General features: G+C 39.0%; 3 protein-coding genes across 3 annotated transcripts; 1 reads left to right on the top strand and 2 right to left on the bottom strand.

Annotated features, from left to right (window-relative positions):
- Positions 1 to 578: 578 nt before the first annotated feature.
- On the top strand, positions 579 to 3,478 carry rep15 (RAB15 effector protein). Its single transcript, XM_049724279.2, has 3 exons — positions 579 to 737; positions 1,145 to 1,460; positions 1,850 to 3,478. The coding sequence occupies exons 2-3, from the start codon at positions 1,188 to 1,190 to the stop codon at positions 2,393 to 2,395; spliced, it is 819 nt and encodes a 272-aa protein (XP_049580236.1). The 5' UTR covers positions 579 to 737; positions 1,145 to 1,187; the 3' UTR covers positions 2,396 to 3,478.
- poglut3 (protein O-glucosyltransferase 3) lies at positions 3,313 to 7,576 on the bottom strand. Its single transcript, XM_049724268.2, has 6 exons — positions 7,227 to 7,576; positions 6,813 to 7,010; positions 6,417 to 6,700; positions 6,100 to 6,310; positions 4,515 to 4,711; positions 3,313 to 4,447 (listed from the first exon to the last, which is right to left on the bottom strand). The coding sequence occupies exons 1-6, from the start codon at positions 7,480 to 7,482 to the stop codon at positions 4,010 to 4,012; spliced, it is 1,584 nt and encodes a 527-aa protein (XP_049580225.1). The 5' UTR covers positions 7,483 to 7,576; the 3' UTR covers positions 3,313 to 4,009.
- Positions 7,577 to 7,803: 227 nt separating this feature from the next.
- cyb5r2 (cytochrome b5 reductase 2) lies at positions 7,804 to 11,770 on the bottom strand. Its single transcript, XM_049724278.1, has 9 exons — positions 11,536 to 11,770; positions 11,266 to 11,394; positions 11,119 to 11,191; positions 10,920 to 11,026; positions 10,721 to 10,850; positions 9,987 to 10,070; positions 9,729 to 9,814; positions 9,564 to 9,663; positions 7,804 to 8,071 (listed from the first exon to the last, which is right to left on the bottom strand). Exons 1-9 carry the CDS (start codon positions 11,545 to 11,547, stop codon positions 7,899 to 7,901), a joined length of 894 nt encoding a protein of 297 aa, XP_049580235.1. The 5' UTR covers positions 11,548 to 11,770; the 3' UTR covers positions 7,804 to 7,898.
- Between the last annotated feature and the right edge of the window lie 3,690 nt (positions 11,771 to 15,460).

Here is a 15,460-nt window from a genome sequence, read left to right as displayed (position 1 = left end):
ACAAAAACTCCACCCATGCGCACAGTTAGACTGTGCTTTGCATTTGACTTGCACTGGGCTCGAAAATAGGGTCCTTGATTTCAAGTGATGCTATGTTTGGCCCAACCACTTTTTCACTTTAGGGAGCAATGAGCTACTTTTTCACACAGGGTCATATTACACAGCATTGAATAATTTTGGAGGGTTTTCATTAAAAAATAAAACTACCATTTAACTGATGCAAAAAAAAAAAATAGAATTAATGTTTTTGGCACTGTATGTATGCAATGGATTGTGTTCTAAATAAATAATATATTAAATTGCTTTTGTCAGTTTGAATGTTCACATTCCCAAGCCTTGAAAATCCCTGTTTCCCTTTTATGGCTGTTAATTTTTCTCCAAAATGTTAAAACCAACATCCTTATTTGAGCCTCCCATGCAAAACAGAGAAAAGAAACTTGTTTACTTGTCAAACCCCTTGGGCCAACCCCAGTTTTCAAAATGCTTCTTTGAGTTTATAACTGGTAAGATAACTTTTTGTTGACTTACGCAAAGTTGCATAAATGACAAAAACCCCACCCATGCTAACATTGTTACCTCCCATTTGAAGCTGGGATGGAAAGTCCTTAGCTCTACTGAAGGTACTGTACACACCACAAAACTGAACACACCTTGTGTACGTACGTGAGCAGGCCAGGAAGAAGAGCAGAGGGTCGGAACTGGACTTGGAAGTTCACACAACATCCAGGCCCATCCTGGTGAGTACTATATTTTATTAGCAAACATTGCTTATTTGCTCCACAAATGTTACAATAACCATAATTAAATTAGCAGTGCTATTGCTCCATATGGCAGAACAGTTCAATCTCCAGTGGTCCACAATCCAATATGTAGTTTCCAATTAATTCTAATTCCCAAACACATATCATCACTTCAAGATCAGATCTTCTAATTTAGTATAATTCTTTTTTCAGCGTCAAACTGTCCGTGTCGTAAACCTTACAAAATGTTAAGTCATGCCATCCATATTACGTCAAATGTAGCTGAGATGACCAAAACAGACATACAGATGCAAATAAATAGCTATTTTTTCAAAGTACCGCTCTACATAACCTTTGACCCCCAGTGTTTGCTTCTATATGCTCATCCCTACTCTTCTCCCCAGTGTGTTGGTGAAAGCACCCTGTGATCTCCAGTGTCCGTCTAGCATGGGAGAGAACATGAGTAAACCCTCCGCAAAGCCCTTTCAGGATGTCACCTTCTTCACTCCTTTCAAGCCCTACAACTCTCCCTCCACCAATAACACCCCCCCTCGACCAAGCGTCTTCTCAACCCTGAGACGGCGCCCGGTCGCCAAGCCCAATGATTTCATTCCTCTCTTCAGTGACTGCATTACTACTGCCTCTTCTCGAACGCTGGAATACCTCCTCTTCAAGGACCCAGAGGACAAGTTCCACCCCAGCACAGAAACCCTCACTCAGGTAATATGAGGCACGGCTATAGACCAGTCAGAAACCTGTGTAACCTCAGTATGGCTGCTTTCAAGTGCCCATGAATGCAGACACATTACAGAGAGAAGGTGGAAGACCGAGTTAGAAGAAAAAAAAAAAGTCAGACATGAGAGCCGCCACGAAGACAGACTTTGGGTTGGTTTAGCTGTTTTATAGAGTGCCTCATTGTCACAGTGTGGAAAATACCTGCGATGATAGTCCAGCTACCACAGGCGTTAAGAGTCTGGAGCAGGATCCACTGTATCTATTTTCAAATTTATAGGGAGGAGAAGTAAAAAGTTGGTAGAATACTTGATTGACAAAATATTTGTTCTTCATGACTTCCCATCCCCGACTGCGTCTAATGTCTTTTGCCACAGATCTTCTTAATGACCTACATCTCCCAGAGCGTCAGCCTCAACTTGACCGACACCTTTAACTGTACGGCCATGACCCCCGAGCAGCGCATCCTGCTGGGGGCTGACTGGGTGTGGGCCGTGTTGGAGAAGTCCACCAAGAACCCTCGCATCCAGATCGCCGTGCAAGTGCTCCACTTGTCTGACAAAGAGGGCGGCGAAGGGGACGGCGTTCTCCCAGAGACGATCAGCGAAAGTGTCAAAATGGCCCAAAAGGAGTCCAGTGACAAGACCATGTACGAGAGGATGGTGGACTTCTGCTCCTCCGTCGGCAAGGACTGCTACGCTCTCTTCTTGTTCTTCGGGAGGAAAAACGACAAAAGCAATATCTACGGTGTTCTCAGCAACAACTTTGAGGCGGCCATTGAAAAGTGCAACAAGATCGACAGAGCTCTTCTCGAGAACTTCTTCAAGGGATCGCGGTATCTGCACACACCCGCCGGGATGATGCAATCCATTATCTCGAGGAGCGAGGGGGACCCGCTCACCCTCATGATTAAATTCAGCTGATCCCAAGATCTTGAGTTTAACATAATCATATTCTCAAATCAAGTCTTAAGATGTGTAACATCGCGTCCAAGTTAATCAGACCTATTCAATCAATTCGATTACAATTGATTAATCGCAAGGAAGGTTTTCAATGAACACATAAGTGTAAATGAATGAGGGAGTGAGTGAGTGAGTGAGTGAGTGAGTGAGTGAGTGAGTGAGTGAGTGAGTGAGTGAGTGAGTGAGTCAGTGAGTCAGTGAGTGAGTCAGTGAGTGAGTCAGTGAGTGAGTCAGTGAGTGAGTCAGTGAGTGATACAGACAGACAGACAGACAGACAGACAGACAGACAGACAGACAGACAGACAGACAGACAGACAGACAGACAGACAGACAGACAGACAGACAGACAGATTGTGCTACGTGGCTGGAAGTGTCACGTTTTTCAAGCTCCTTTGTGACCTTTAGATAGCGAAAACTGTATTAGCTTTGGGGTTTTGATTTTAATGGTTCCACTGTCAAGTGTTTCACTATGACGTTTTATAATGAACACTATGTACCAAATAGTCTATATTTTGTCTTTTGTTCTCCATATACTAATTTAAGGCCCGTGATATTGTGTTTATAGACTCATGAACTTGATTCAGGTCTTTAAGGACGTTGTTGTCAGTCTCTTTGAGTGCAATTAGTAAAATATTTCTGTAAAACTATTTTACAATGTATCAACACCCAACACAAGGCAGAAAAGTTCAGCAACGCTTACTTAGAAATGCCACCTAAATGTGTGACCACAGAATTGCTAATATTGCACAGAGGGTCCAAACCCTCTTGTCTGATTTGAAAAGTAACAGTTTAGTTTTAGCAATGAGCTTTAGAAAAAAAGATGTATAGTTGAATATTTTTGCCACTTCCTTCACACTGTCATTAGACAGACTACACTCTGTAGGTTTTTACTTTATTTTTGCATGATATTTGAATAATAATTGTAAGTAATATCCTTTAAACTTTCAAAGTTGAGAGGGAATTGCACATAAAAACATGGGGGCGACTGCAGTAATGAACTAGAAATTATGATGAGTAAAGGAAATAAAATGCAACAAAGTTGGTTCCAAATTGTCAGATTTTTACACGCTGCAGGTGACTGTCATTTTTCTTGTTTTATTTCACAGAACTGTTATAATGAGTTAAGCTATTTGATGAGATAATTGCGTTGAGCATGTTGCAAATAAGGTAGAATTACTTTAAACATATAGCACCAAAAATATAATTGCTATACAGCACACGAATTTGAATTTTCATTGCGAACTCTGACGCAGGTAATAAAAATAGGATTAATTTAAAAATAATGACTTGGTTAAAAACAACACACAACATGTAATGATTCAGTCAAACAAAGACATTTTTTTACAAAGACATTTTATAATATAATAAAGAAATATCACATAATAATCATTAGGACCAAGCTTTGTTTGTAAAAAATGAAAAAAGAAAAAAAAGGAATGTTGTTCTGGTCCAGAAACGTGTCATACTTTTCAAAATAGGCATTTTCCAATGATACGATATTACAATCTAATATGAAAATTCACATTTTCTTCATCCTCTTCATCCCTGATTGGGATTCTTTGATTAATGAATGTGTCACAATTCTTCTTTGGTCGTTTCTTCTTCGTAGCTCTCACGCTGACACTTGCACTCATTTGCGTGTTCGGCCGACTGAGGCACCAGCTCCATGTCAGGGTGGCGGCTTGGCTGACTCGACTGCCGCCGGGCGTACGTCAGGAGCACTCGATAGTAGTAACAGTAGAGTCTGCTGGGCTGCAGTAATTCCCGGGCTGCAGCCTGACCAGCGCTGGCGATCTTCCTTGCCTCGGTGTCATTCTCTTTGGCCCATTTGATTTTTTCCAACAGGTCTGAAAGATTTCTCTTGAAGGCGACGTAGTGAACGCCAGCTTTCAGGCTACTATAGAAATGCTCATAGTAGTGTGAGTCCTGTTTCAGAACCAGACTGTTCCCAAGCATCAGGTAAGGAAAGCGATACGCCGCCACTGTGCCATCCACATTCACCTGGTACTTGTACTGAGGAGAATAGAACAGGATGAAGAAGAAACCTCCAATGTTTTTTGCACAGTGACTTAAGACTCACCTTAAAGAAATCGAAGAATCCGACAAGCGGTGCTTTGCCAACGTGTTTTTCACGGTCTCTGAAAAAGAACCATCCTGTGATGCCGGCATCCAAAAGCTCTGGATGTTTCTTGGACAGAGACACCAGCTGGAGACGTTCTTCTCTGCTATCGCGGCCACGGAAAAAAGCCCGATGGGTTTTGTTTGCCCATGAGGGACCTAAAAGAGATGATCCAGAGTCTTAGCTTTTATCTGATCCAGATCACTTGACAGCTTTGTAAATTAGGACTGTTTGCTCCCTGGTTCAATTTTTTTCTGCTCTGTAAAATACTAAGCAAACAAATGTGAGGTTAGCTGCTTCACTTAAAATGTTTGCAAGAATGTAAAGAGTAATGTTTGGTGTATGGATTAGTAGTGAGCATAAGAGGAAGCACTAAGACACACACACTCACACACATACAGTTGCCAGCTGTCTAACTTGACTCATTCATTGCTAGTCGTTTTCAAAAAAGCTTCTCATATTGCTTCCATTTTGACTCATCTTACAAGACACCCACAATATCGCTTAATGCTTACAGTGTGGCCAGTCTAGCACATTGTAAACACAGACAATACTGAGGAACGAAAAATCTCAAATTGATTTTTTTTTTTCAAATTTCATTCAGTCGTCCGTGTGAGTATTGTTAGATAATCCTAAAAACTAAGTTGACGTGTCAAAATTAATCAATTAGTCAACAACAAATTTGTTATCAAATACTGGCCTTGTATTTTAATAATCAAGGAATTGTTTAAAGCCATATTTTAACTAAAGATTGCCCACATTTTCTGATTTCAGACTCTCTCTGAATTCGATAGTCCTTCATTAAATCAGACTAATTTATTTTTGCGTTTAATGAACAGGAGACATTTGCAAGCATCTGCTTTTACTTTAAATAACAGTCACCTTCTTTTGTGATACTGCTTAACTATTTACTTGTTTTAATTACCAAATAATACCAAATTTAAAAAAAATTAATAAACAAAATTGGATCAACATGCTTTTAATTACACTTTTATGCAAATAAGATTATACCAGATTATTCGGTGAATAATAATTGATTGTAAAAATATCCGATGACAGCCCTACTTGTAAGCAAAAGAACTTAAAAAAAAAATACATTCTTTGGGAGTTAACTACTTAAGAACAAATACAAAGAAATGTATTTTGTAATCTGCTCTTGGCAAAGCAGGAAGGAAATTAGAACAAAAATAGAAAACGCATAATAACAGTGGCTGAACTCAAGAGGTCTCCGTTGTCATGGCTGAGCCTTGGCATGACTCAGCAGCGCGAATGCGAAGGCACGGAAGTTATTATGGAGATTTATTCAGCACAGCGAGTCTGCTTGAGACTTGTGACAAATTTCATGTTTTTCTGAAACACCTCCAAGCTGTGTTCAGTCAGGCACGGTAATAAATAAGATGAAACTTTGGCTTTTGTATTTTCCTTCTGAGGACCAAATTCAATTGGGGAGGAAAATTAATTTCCATTTGATCTTGTCAATTCTACACAGGAAGAGATGAGCTGAGAATCAAAATTCAAAACTGTAACCGACTCAAGAGCGCGTTACCTGTGTTGCCTTGAATGGAGAGCAGGTCATTGGTGACGCCTCTCATGCTCTCCAGAGTGGAATGAGTGACCTCGTAGGTTGGAAGGACGATATCTCGTGAGTCTGTGGAACCACACCAGGACAGGACCGGGACAGGATTTGCGTTGACCGCCCTCGTCTCCAATGGCCAGTCACCAACATTAATGTAAAACTCCACATCAGGTAGCCTCACCTTCACAGCCAGTTATCAAGCAACGTCGTCAGAATCGCATCACAAGGAACTCATTAAACACATTCTGTTCTTGCGAACAGTGCTGAAAGGATTTAGAAATCGTTACCTTCCTTGTCAGGGATAGTAGCATCTCATCGGAAAACATCTTGAAGTCGGTGTATTTTCCCAGCGTTCGACGGAACAGACGATTTTCGATAATGGCATAATGAATAATACCCCCTCTGTTGGCAAATTTTTTAGGCACCTGCTCCCTCAGATGCTGCAGGTTGATGGTCGGGAATGATTTGAAATCTGCCTCAATCTGAGGCTCGTCAAGCGGACACTGCATGGCATCCTGCCAGGCCGAGGCGTCAGGTTCAGGACAGTCACAGTATTCATCATAGACTGGACCTACACGTTGAAAATAATCATCTTTTTGAATTTTGACATTTCACATTAGTTAACATCTGCATTGCATCTCCAACATATGTCCTGGTTTCCACTATGTGCATAGCAAACTGACCTGGGATGATGTAGGGTGATTTGGCAACAGCAGTTTCATGATGGAAGATCTCAACTCTGAGGCCCGTTGGTGCTGTATTGTGCAAGCGGTACCTCACCATGAAGGATCCATCTCCTCTATCCAAAGGTGGGGGGACGTGGATGCGAACGTGCTCCTTCTTCTCCAGTGACGTTATCTTCACTGTAAATGTGTCTTTGCCTGTACGAAACAGTGCAGAAATTAATTTGCATTCAAGGAAAAGCTTGGAAAATAGTAAGGCTAACAATGAGCAAGCTATCTTTCAATTAAAAATCAAGTCTACCTTCTGAGACCAGGGTGAAATTACTAGTGCTAGTTATGCAGCAACTTGCTCGTTCAAGCGGTACGTCACTGATGCTAAACTAACAATTGTAATTAAGTTGATTAAATTTGTACCTGGAGATGAAGTCAGATGTTCTCCCTTGAAATCGACCGCCTGGATGAAGAAGTGTCGGACAGGCAAAATGACATCAGGATTAAGTCCTGGACCCCAGATGACACAACTTCCAGGGTCGATTCTTTCGCAGTTAACAATCGTGATTTGTAAGCTTATAAATACAGCGAAAAGCAAACAAACATGTGGTAACGCATGATTAAAATGCGTGAGTGAGATTAGGTTCCGTTTAAACATCGTATTGCGAAGTAGCCACATAGCCTATGTTAACAGAAAACTTATTTCTCAGGAGACATATTGGCTCAGATGGACACGCCCATTAGACGATGATGCGTTCAATTAGCGTCGAACATTTTAAAACTTCATGTGACTCAACTACGGCAGTTCAACTTTTTCGGAAACTTGACACAGATTTTTTTTTCTTTTTTTCACGGTGTACAATGCCATAGCATGTAGAAAAACATTAGCCAAACAATCATAATCCTTTCTATATAGCATTAGGCGATAATTTACATGAGGCGCATTGATAGAAGTATCTTCATTAAAATATCAAATTATACACGACAGTAAAACTGCATGTTACCATTTTAGAAGATGATAAAATCATTTATTGTGTTTTGACAGTGTTAAAAAACAGCGGCATTATTACAAGAACTATTTTGCTAATCTTAATATTAGTATGCAAAAATGTGTTCTGTTTTGTATCCCAGTTTGTCCAGATTTGGCAGACACGCATACTGGATCATTGGGGGAGGACCACACAGAACAACAAGAACGTCTGAGGATGGAGGTGGGAGGTGCGCCTTGATCATAGTCGAGGTAACAAATCCAGAACTGTACTTCCAACCTAAAGAATAGAAAAAGAGAAGGTAGAGGCAGAAAGTTTGACTTAAAATACTGAAAGGGCAAGAAATAGGTTTTCCACTTGTCATGTCAATTCAGACGTGAAGCCTATAGACTAGAGCACAGGTGTCAAACTCAAGGCCCGGGGGTCAGATACGGCCCACCACATCATTTTATGTGGCCCGCAAAGTGTTAGGTTACTCTCTCCAGTCTTAATGTCAAAAGTATGTTGAGCTCAGTGGGCGAGGCTCAATGCAGTTATATAATATTTATGATGTAAATCCAAATAACTAGTCTATGACAAAAAATGAAGGCATTGCCCTCAGTGCTGCAATACTTGGAGTGTCCACTCCCCAAATTGTTCCCTTTCCCATTTAGTGTTCCTGTTTGTCACGAATAGTGTTTGTGTGTCGGCATGACAATAAGAGTCACGATCTTTGATTTAAAACAGAATTTGTGAGAAATCATAGATGGTAGTTTGTTTGAAAATAATAGAAATTGCAGGTTTAAAACATTCATTTATGCCCTTGCTCTCTCAATCACTCTAAAAAGGTATAAATAAAGAAAAGAATCGCATGTGCAAATAATAAGACTCTGTTGTTAAATTAGTAACAAATTTTTGGTGACATCCATGGCAACCAAAAATAAAACACTTCAAAGAGCAAGAGCACTATTGTATTGCTCATAAATAATGATCATGGATCGGATTTTCTGTCAGGAACGAATGAAGACACCACATGAAAGAGTAAGAACATCTTTCAAGGATTTCACGACAGAGCTTATGTAAAATATTTTGCTCGTTATTTTTTTCTCGCTTTAAGGATTATGCAAATGCACATTTTCCAAGCTACTTTAACACACTGTCAGAGCTAAAGCTCCCTGCTTGGATTTTCCCTCAGCTGACAAGTCTTTGTTACCATTCTTTCTTGGAAAATTCAACAGTGCAATCTAAGGACTAAAGCTTGGAGAGTTTCGACGACACGTGTGCTCCCTATGTCCTATATCAGTTTATAAGCTAACTCTAAATGGAATTGTTTGTATCATGATTTATTTATTGTTTCACAGTACTTTTCGTGTGGAATCGTGTCATCAATTTGTGCTGTGTTACGCTTAGTATTGTGAAGCATTAGTGTGCGGAGGCAAACTGTATAAACACAAGCTACCTCCTGCTCACCAGACCAAATATTTGCCTTCCACAAGTAGTGCATTTCCAATTTCATCCTTAATAAAATGCCGCAGTTGTCAAACAAATTAAAGTAAAAGTCAAGCCCCCAAAATTATTTACACTAATATGTAGTATGTGCCTCCTCTAGTCCAAACACATATTCATATTAGTTAGGCAGCAAATTTCAACCAATCACAGCTCAGCGTTTTTCCTAGGATGAGTCGTGATTGTCTGTGATCTGTGATACGCACGCGCACTCAATCAATCATAGTCAGCCAATGATGTTGAGAACGTCACATTGACCCTCATGGCTGAAGAAATGCTTAATTACCTTCACTAGGTTTGTCCAGTGTAAACCAGAGCTTCAATTTGTCAGGATGGCTTTTCTCCACCTCATGAAGCTCCTCCCTGAGAAGAATATCTTTCTCTGTCTGTAGAACAACATATAGAGAGATACTTAAAAAGTGTTTAAAGAACAATAAAGTATAGAGCTGACCTGGTTGGCAAAAATGAGATGGCACATCGTGTTGTCACTGGGGTCTGCTGCGATTGTCCGAATTAACTGCAACATTGGTGTGATACCTGTCATGGCAAAAGACTTCATTGATATCACTCATATGTGACTCCTGTGTTGCAAATAGTCTCTAAACTTGGTCTTCATCTTTAATTAAAATTTTATTTTTCTAAGAGTATTATTTCATCAACAACTAACAAGAATAAGTCAATAACAGACTTTAACAAAACCTGAACAAACCTGTTCCTCCAGCAATCATTCCAATCTGTTTAAACTTCAAATTCCTTGGTTCTGACTTCTTGTCTGGTCGGATGGAAAACTGACCTGAGAATAGAAAAACCTGCATTGATCTCTCCTTGTACAACAGTGACATCTGCTGTTGCAATTGTGCACATACAGTACACTCAATGTTTCATTTTTTTCCCAATGTTATGATAAAGCAAGATGTGATAAATCCTACACACAACACCTCATGATGACACAATGTTTGGGGGATTTTTTTGTGTGCAAATTCTTAAAAAATAAAATTATCTGTAAACAGTAGTTCTGAACCAGCTTGACTCTTCCTGTGGAGAGAGGATAACCTTTCAGAAGGACAACCATCTCTGCATCACGCCACCAACCTAGTGGCTAAATTCTCGGAATTTTCCCCCAAAGTAAAGAGCAGATCCTAAAAAAATCAAAAGCTAATTCAACATGGTGGTGCTTGAGAGATGCTGCAAAGAGGAATGGGGAAAAAATAGTGGTACCATATTTAAAAACTAATTGCTGTCAAAGGTCTATCAACAAAAGACTGAACGTGATATCTTTTTTTTTGTCGATCGCAATTTGATTTGCAATGTTTTGTGTTATTATGGGGCGCTGTGTGTAAAATTTTGAGTCAGGTGGAAATAAATGTATTCCATTTTGAGAAGAGGCAAAAACAAAACGTGGAAAAAGTGAAATGGGGGTACATTTTGGATGCACACACATACCCTTGCCTCTATACACGAGCAGTCCGTTAGGTCCCCTAAAGTCAATTACGTCTCCAGTCGCCATGTTGTCCAGGTACTGCGACATTTTCCCTCCCTCTGGGAATGAAGGGTGCGTGTTCTTATAGTACACCTAGCAACACAAAACATTTTAAATCAAGTACTGTACATCAAATGTGAGCTTGTACCTGTGAACATGTACCTTGACAACCAAGTCAACATATCCTTGCTGGTCATCACTGGAGACTGGCGTGTAGGCTCTGACGACCAGGCTGCCATTCACCTTGGCCGAAAGATACACGTGCTGACCTGGTGAAATAAACCAAACAAGTGGATTTAATACCCAAAGCATAAATGCACTAACAGTCATAAATGATAAGGACAGTTGGGTGATTTAGTACCTACTGGTAATCCAAGGATATGATCTGAAGACGGAAGGCCAAAGCGAAATTTCTTTGTGTCATGACTTATTTCCTGCAAAGGAAAAGAACAAAATCAATGAGAGCCTGACTAAAAATTGCATTGATTGATAGACAGACTGTGCATACCTGTTTAGCTATGAGCTTCAGAGGATATTTAACCATAGGATCGAGCAAGGTGACTGGCTGTTTCTTCTTGTTTGAGAAGTACAGCACACTTACAACTATTACGCACACAGCAACCACCACAGACAAAAGCTGCAACAGATATTACATACAAATGTGTTGGCAGATTTGACATGTAGCTACTTTACAGCATTCTACATTCGAATTCTCAGTATTACAAATGACAACAAATCCTCAATGACAGCAAAGGAAAATAAAGACTGTTCTTCTCACCATTGGATCCATAGTTTTCAGAAGTTGTACCGAGTTGAAGATTGTTCATTTGTTCCTGCAGCCTGAGAGACCAGAGTCCACTCAGTTATAGTACCTTTCACTCCAAGCATGCTGGGGGAGTTGCCCATCATGCAACTGGAACATTAGCTGTTGAAAGCACCAATAGGAAGTCCGCTTTAAACATGACACTACATAGCATGACATCACACTTGGACAGATAGAGGGAGGGAATTAAAAAGAGTGGTTGGTAGTTTAATTATTTTTGTAAATGCACAAAATACATGATGCCTTTTTTTCTCAACATCTACAAACATAATAACTTGTGCACGTCCAAGCAGAATTCCAGTAATAAAATGTATGTACAAAAAATAAAGTCTAGTCTTTTAGTCATATTACAGTGCAAGCAGCAATTAACCTCAGTTGGACAATGCTAGAATGTTGATATCATGCGAGGCTTATCCTAATATCACATAGCTGTTAGTAAATATTTGTCTAGTCTTGTACATATATTTAAAGCAGCAAATGAGTTGACCTTACATAATCTTATCTCCATTTAAATCACGATCATCTGTCTGACAGCCATTCAGCTTCACGTGTGAAACATGTTTTTAGCAATTACTTCTCTCGCCCTGAAGATTCTGTGCTATCATCTTCTTCATCATCAACAACTTCCCCATCAGTGAAACATGTACTGTTATCACATCTTGTTCAAAAGGGTCTATTTTATTGTGAATGTATGATGCATCAGGTAACAGATGTTTGAGAATAGATAACTTTCTGAATGCACAAGTCACCAGTTAACAATAATACTTTTGTGTAAGAGTGTGTGTCTTAACAGCAGGCCTGTCGCTTCCCATTAAAACACTAAGTTGACTGTTGTGACAAAATGAGTCATTCTCCAAGTTAAAATGATTAAATTGCAGTAGAATGGAGGAACATGGATCGCCTGGTCAATCACAAAATGATAGATTTAGTGCAATTAATAAAGGGCCCAAATCATTAAATTTAAAATAATATAATGGCAGATGAAATGTGAAGTTAGATTTATATCATATTAATTTAGTACATCTTTACCTTCCTATAATAATTGAATTTTTCCAAATTAGTGAATGTTTCTTGATTTACAATGTCTTTTTATTATGAATACATTTTCAATTAAAATAAATTTTTTGTTTCCATTTTTTATAAAACTGTTTTCCATTTAAAATACTGTATTTTTTTCATTTATTAATGATTTTTTCAATGATTATACATCTTTGTTTATGATAAATGTTTTAAGGATATAAAACCACTCATCACATTCAGTTCATAATTTTCTCAGGCCTTGTTTACATGTAGCACTTCCACATGAATGGCCTTGTTCTAATAACATGAACAAATAGTAAACAGGACAGTAAGTGAATATATTCAGTAGGAGTTTTTGGCATGGGCAACATGGGCAGGCTGCCCAGGGCAGCATTTTTTTATGTCATGTAGGGGGGCGGCCCAGAGAAAAACCCACACAGAGTGAATAAACTAGGTCAAAGCCGACAACGAGGTAATTGTGGTAGCACAATGCTGCTTTTCAAATAACACATGTAAAGGGGCTGTTACACATATTATGTTTCATGTATTGTACAATATTGCGGAAGTGGTATTATCAGCTTCCTGGCATCTAAATTCACACACAACAATGCTGCTGTGCTGCTGTTCAGTGTGTATATTCATCATTCTGTCAGTGATGTGATGTGTGCCATCATTTTCAACATACATGCACTATTCCAAGGCCAAAACAAAAGATTTATTATTACCTCAGGTGACAATGTGTTCGTCTATCATTTTGTTAAATTACTTTACTCTTCAGAATGAATGGCACAGTAGAAGGTGTAACACAAAAATAAACTATTCTATTATATTCCAGACACAAATTAGGCAAACATGGATAATTATCTAATTTTGACTCAGCATTTCTCAATGTATACTTTATCCAGGGCAGCGACACATCGGTGAAAATTTTTGGAAGGTGGTCGGACATTATCAAGCCCCTTGAATGTTTATTTTTGTGATACTCACCTGCCTGGAGAGTATTATGCATAAAAACAGCAATGATAGTCCTCTTCCCAGCCATAGAATGCATCACTCGGTTCAACCAGTAAGACAGAACTTCTGTCGGATTACCTGAGTGTGAGATGACTGCTCTCTCTTAAAAAAAAAAAAAAAAGAAAATTGACAGCATGTGGTTCAGTTTGCAGCATCAAGGTCAGTATGGTAGTTTTAAAACACTAGCTTGAATATGATGAAGCAACCTGAAGTGTGGGAAAAAAAACATTCTAAAACACTGAGCAAACACTGATTTACTGTATATATATTTTAGGCTTCACAAATAATAGTGCTCTGTGACCTTTTACAATGTTCCTGTTTTGTCATTGCTCCAATGAGTGAAAAAGCTGCTTGACAATATAACACAGCCTGCAATGAACATCATGCCCTTTAAGATGAGATGCAGGAAACTCAACATCAAACGAGAACAGCAAAACAAAGGACGGAATAGAAGGCGGTTTGTAACCTTTCGGACCACTTAGTCACTTAGGAAACATTAACGCTGAGGAAGTCACCATGTGGTTCCTGACTAGGGAATAAACTAACCTTTAAATCATTTTACCACAGGCATGACAATCAGTCACAGTTCTGTTTTCAAAGGCTGTTGGAAAACTATAATCCATGTTAAATTCAAGTTTGACAACCCAAATAAAAGAAATATATAAATGGACACAGAGAAGAAAGAGGGAATTACTCATCCTAGCTTATGACAAGCACTTAAATGCTTTTTTCAATTGGTAATTGGTTATTTGCCATAAGCCATGTTTGAATGGGCACCATAACATGCTCCAACCAGCACAACTTGACAGAGGCATGTGAATGAGAGTATATTTTCTGCCTGAGAGGTTTCATTCTAAGCCATGTAAGCTCCTGGGTTCCTGTTTATGCAGCACTGTCATGCCATGTCCCAGTGGGAGTACAGTGGTTGCTGGGTCCTGGTTTCCAGGCAGTTGTTGTTAAGCATTGCATAAAAGTGCACAAAATACATGTCATGTTTTCTTTGAGGGCCAAAATGCAATTACGACAATTCAATTGGACAATTGGACAATTCACAGAAAGCCGTTAATGTGTCTTTTTTTTGCAGCCCTGATAAAAATCAAATGAACAAATGGTGAACAAAACGTGTCTCATCTCGCAATGAGTTTATGTCAACATGTATGAAGCCACACGCTAACAAAACAGGTTTGTCAAACATTATAATGATCAAGCTGTATATTGTACAGTACTCTGCTCGAGGGCTGCTGGATTATGGGGAAAAATAAATTAATCATGATTATTTTGGTAAGAATTGAAACCACAATTGTTTGTTGGTACTTAACAAGATGTTTAAATGTAAAAAAAAAGATATTAAGACAAAATTATTTGAAACACTAATAATGTAACTTCCTTTTGGACCAATTTATTTTCATAAAATTAGATCATTTTAAAAGGAATCGGTTTTACAGAAGTTGTATTAAATTGAAGTGTAATTGCCTTTACTCTCTCGTGATCAGCATCCTCACCTAGCTTTAAAAAGTATTTACCTCATCTGACAGTAGCAGGAAGTACATGAGTTTAATAAAAACTGCTCTTAAACACATGTACTTTAACCTTAACCCAGTTTTCCGGATGAAAACGTTCAGATTGCATGTAATACAAGGACAATTAATCCCAATTCTTGCATTAAATCTTAATGGAGATGCTCAAGAGCCACCTCTTTCACCTGACCTACATAAAGTACGAGTGAAAGCGGAGAATTGATCTGTTATGCAATAATGGGAATAGGTCAGCTGTAGAGATTGAGAATAATGGTTTGTTTTCGTCAAGCTGTCGGATCACTTCGATCTGTGTTGACCAAAGGTGTATT

Source organism: Syngnathus scovelli, chromosome 6 (assembly GCF_024217435.2).
Source record: "Syngnathus scovelli strain Florida chromosome 6, RoL_Ssco_1.2, whole genome shotgun sequence".
Classification (NCBI taxonomy): domain Eukaryota; kingdom Metazoa; phylum Chordata; class Actinopteri; order Syngnathiformes; family Syngnathidae; genus Syngnathus; species Syngnathus scovelli.
Note: the sequence above shows the minus strand (reverse complement) of the source record. Positions and strands in the feature narration are given on the sequence as shown.

What these genes read in the sequence shown, in the direction of transcription:
- cyb5r2 (XM_049724278.1), bottom strand. An exon ending in TATCCTTGGATTACCAGTAG is followed by an intron (nt 11,027 to 11,118) that starts GTACTAAATCAC and finishes TTATTTCACCAG; the next exon opens with GTCAGCACGTGTATCTTTCG. An exon ending in ATCTCATTTTTGCCAACCAG is followed by an intron (nt 9,664 to 9,728) that starts GTCAGCTCTATA and finishes GTTGTTCTACAG; the next exon opens with ACAGAGAAAGATATTCTTCT.
- rep15 (XM_049724279.2), top strand. Translation starts at nt 1,188, where the DNA reads ATGGGAGAGAACATGAGTAAACCCTCCGCAAAGCCCTTTCAGGATGTC. An exon ending in GCACAGAAACCCTCACTCAG is followed by an intron (nt 1,461 to 1,849) that starts GTAATATGAGGC and finishes CTTTTGCCACAG; the next exon opens with ATCTTCTTAATGACCTACAT.
- poglut3 (XM_049724268.2), bottom strand. Translation starts at nt 7,482, where the DNA reads ATGTGGCTACTTCGCAATACGATGTTTAAACGGAACCTAATCTCACTC. An exon ending in CTCCATTCAAGGCAACACAG is followed by an intron (nt 4,712 to 6,099) that starts GTAACGCGCTCT and finishes CATCTCTTTTAG; the next exon opens with GTCCCTCATGGGCAAACAAA. An exon ending in GATTCTTCGATTTCTTTAAG is followed by an intron (nt 4,448 to 4,514) that starts GTGAGTCTTAAG and finishes TATTCTCCTCAG; the next exon opens with TACAAGTACCAGGTGAATGT.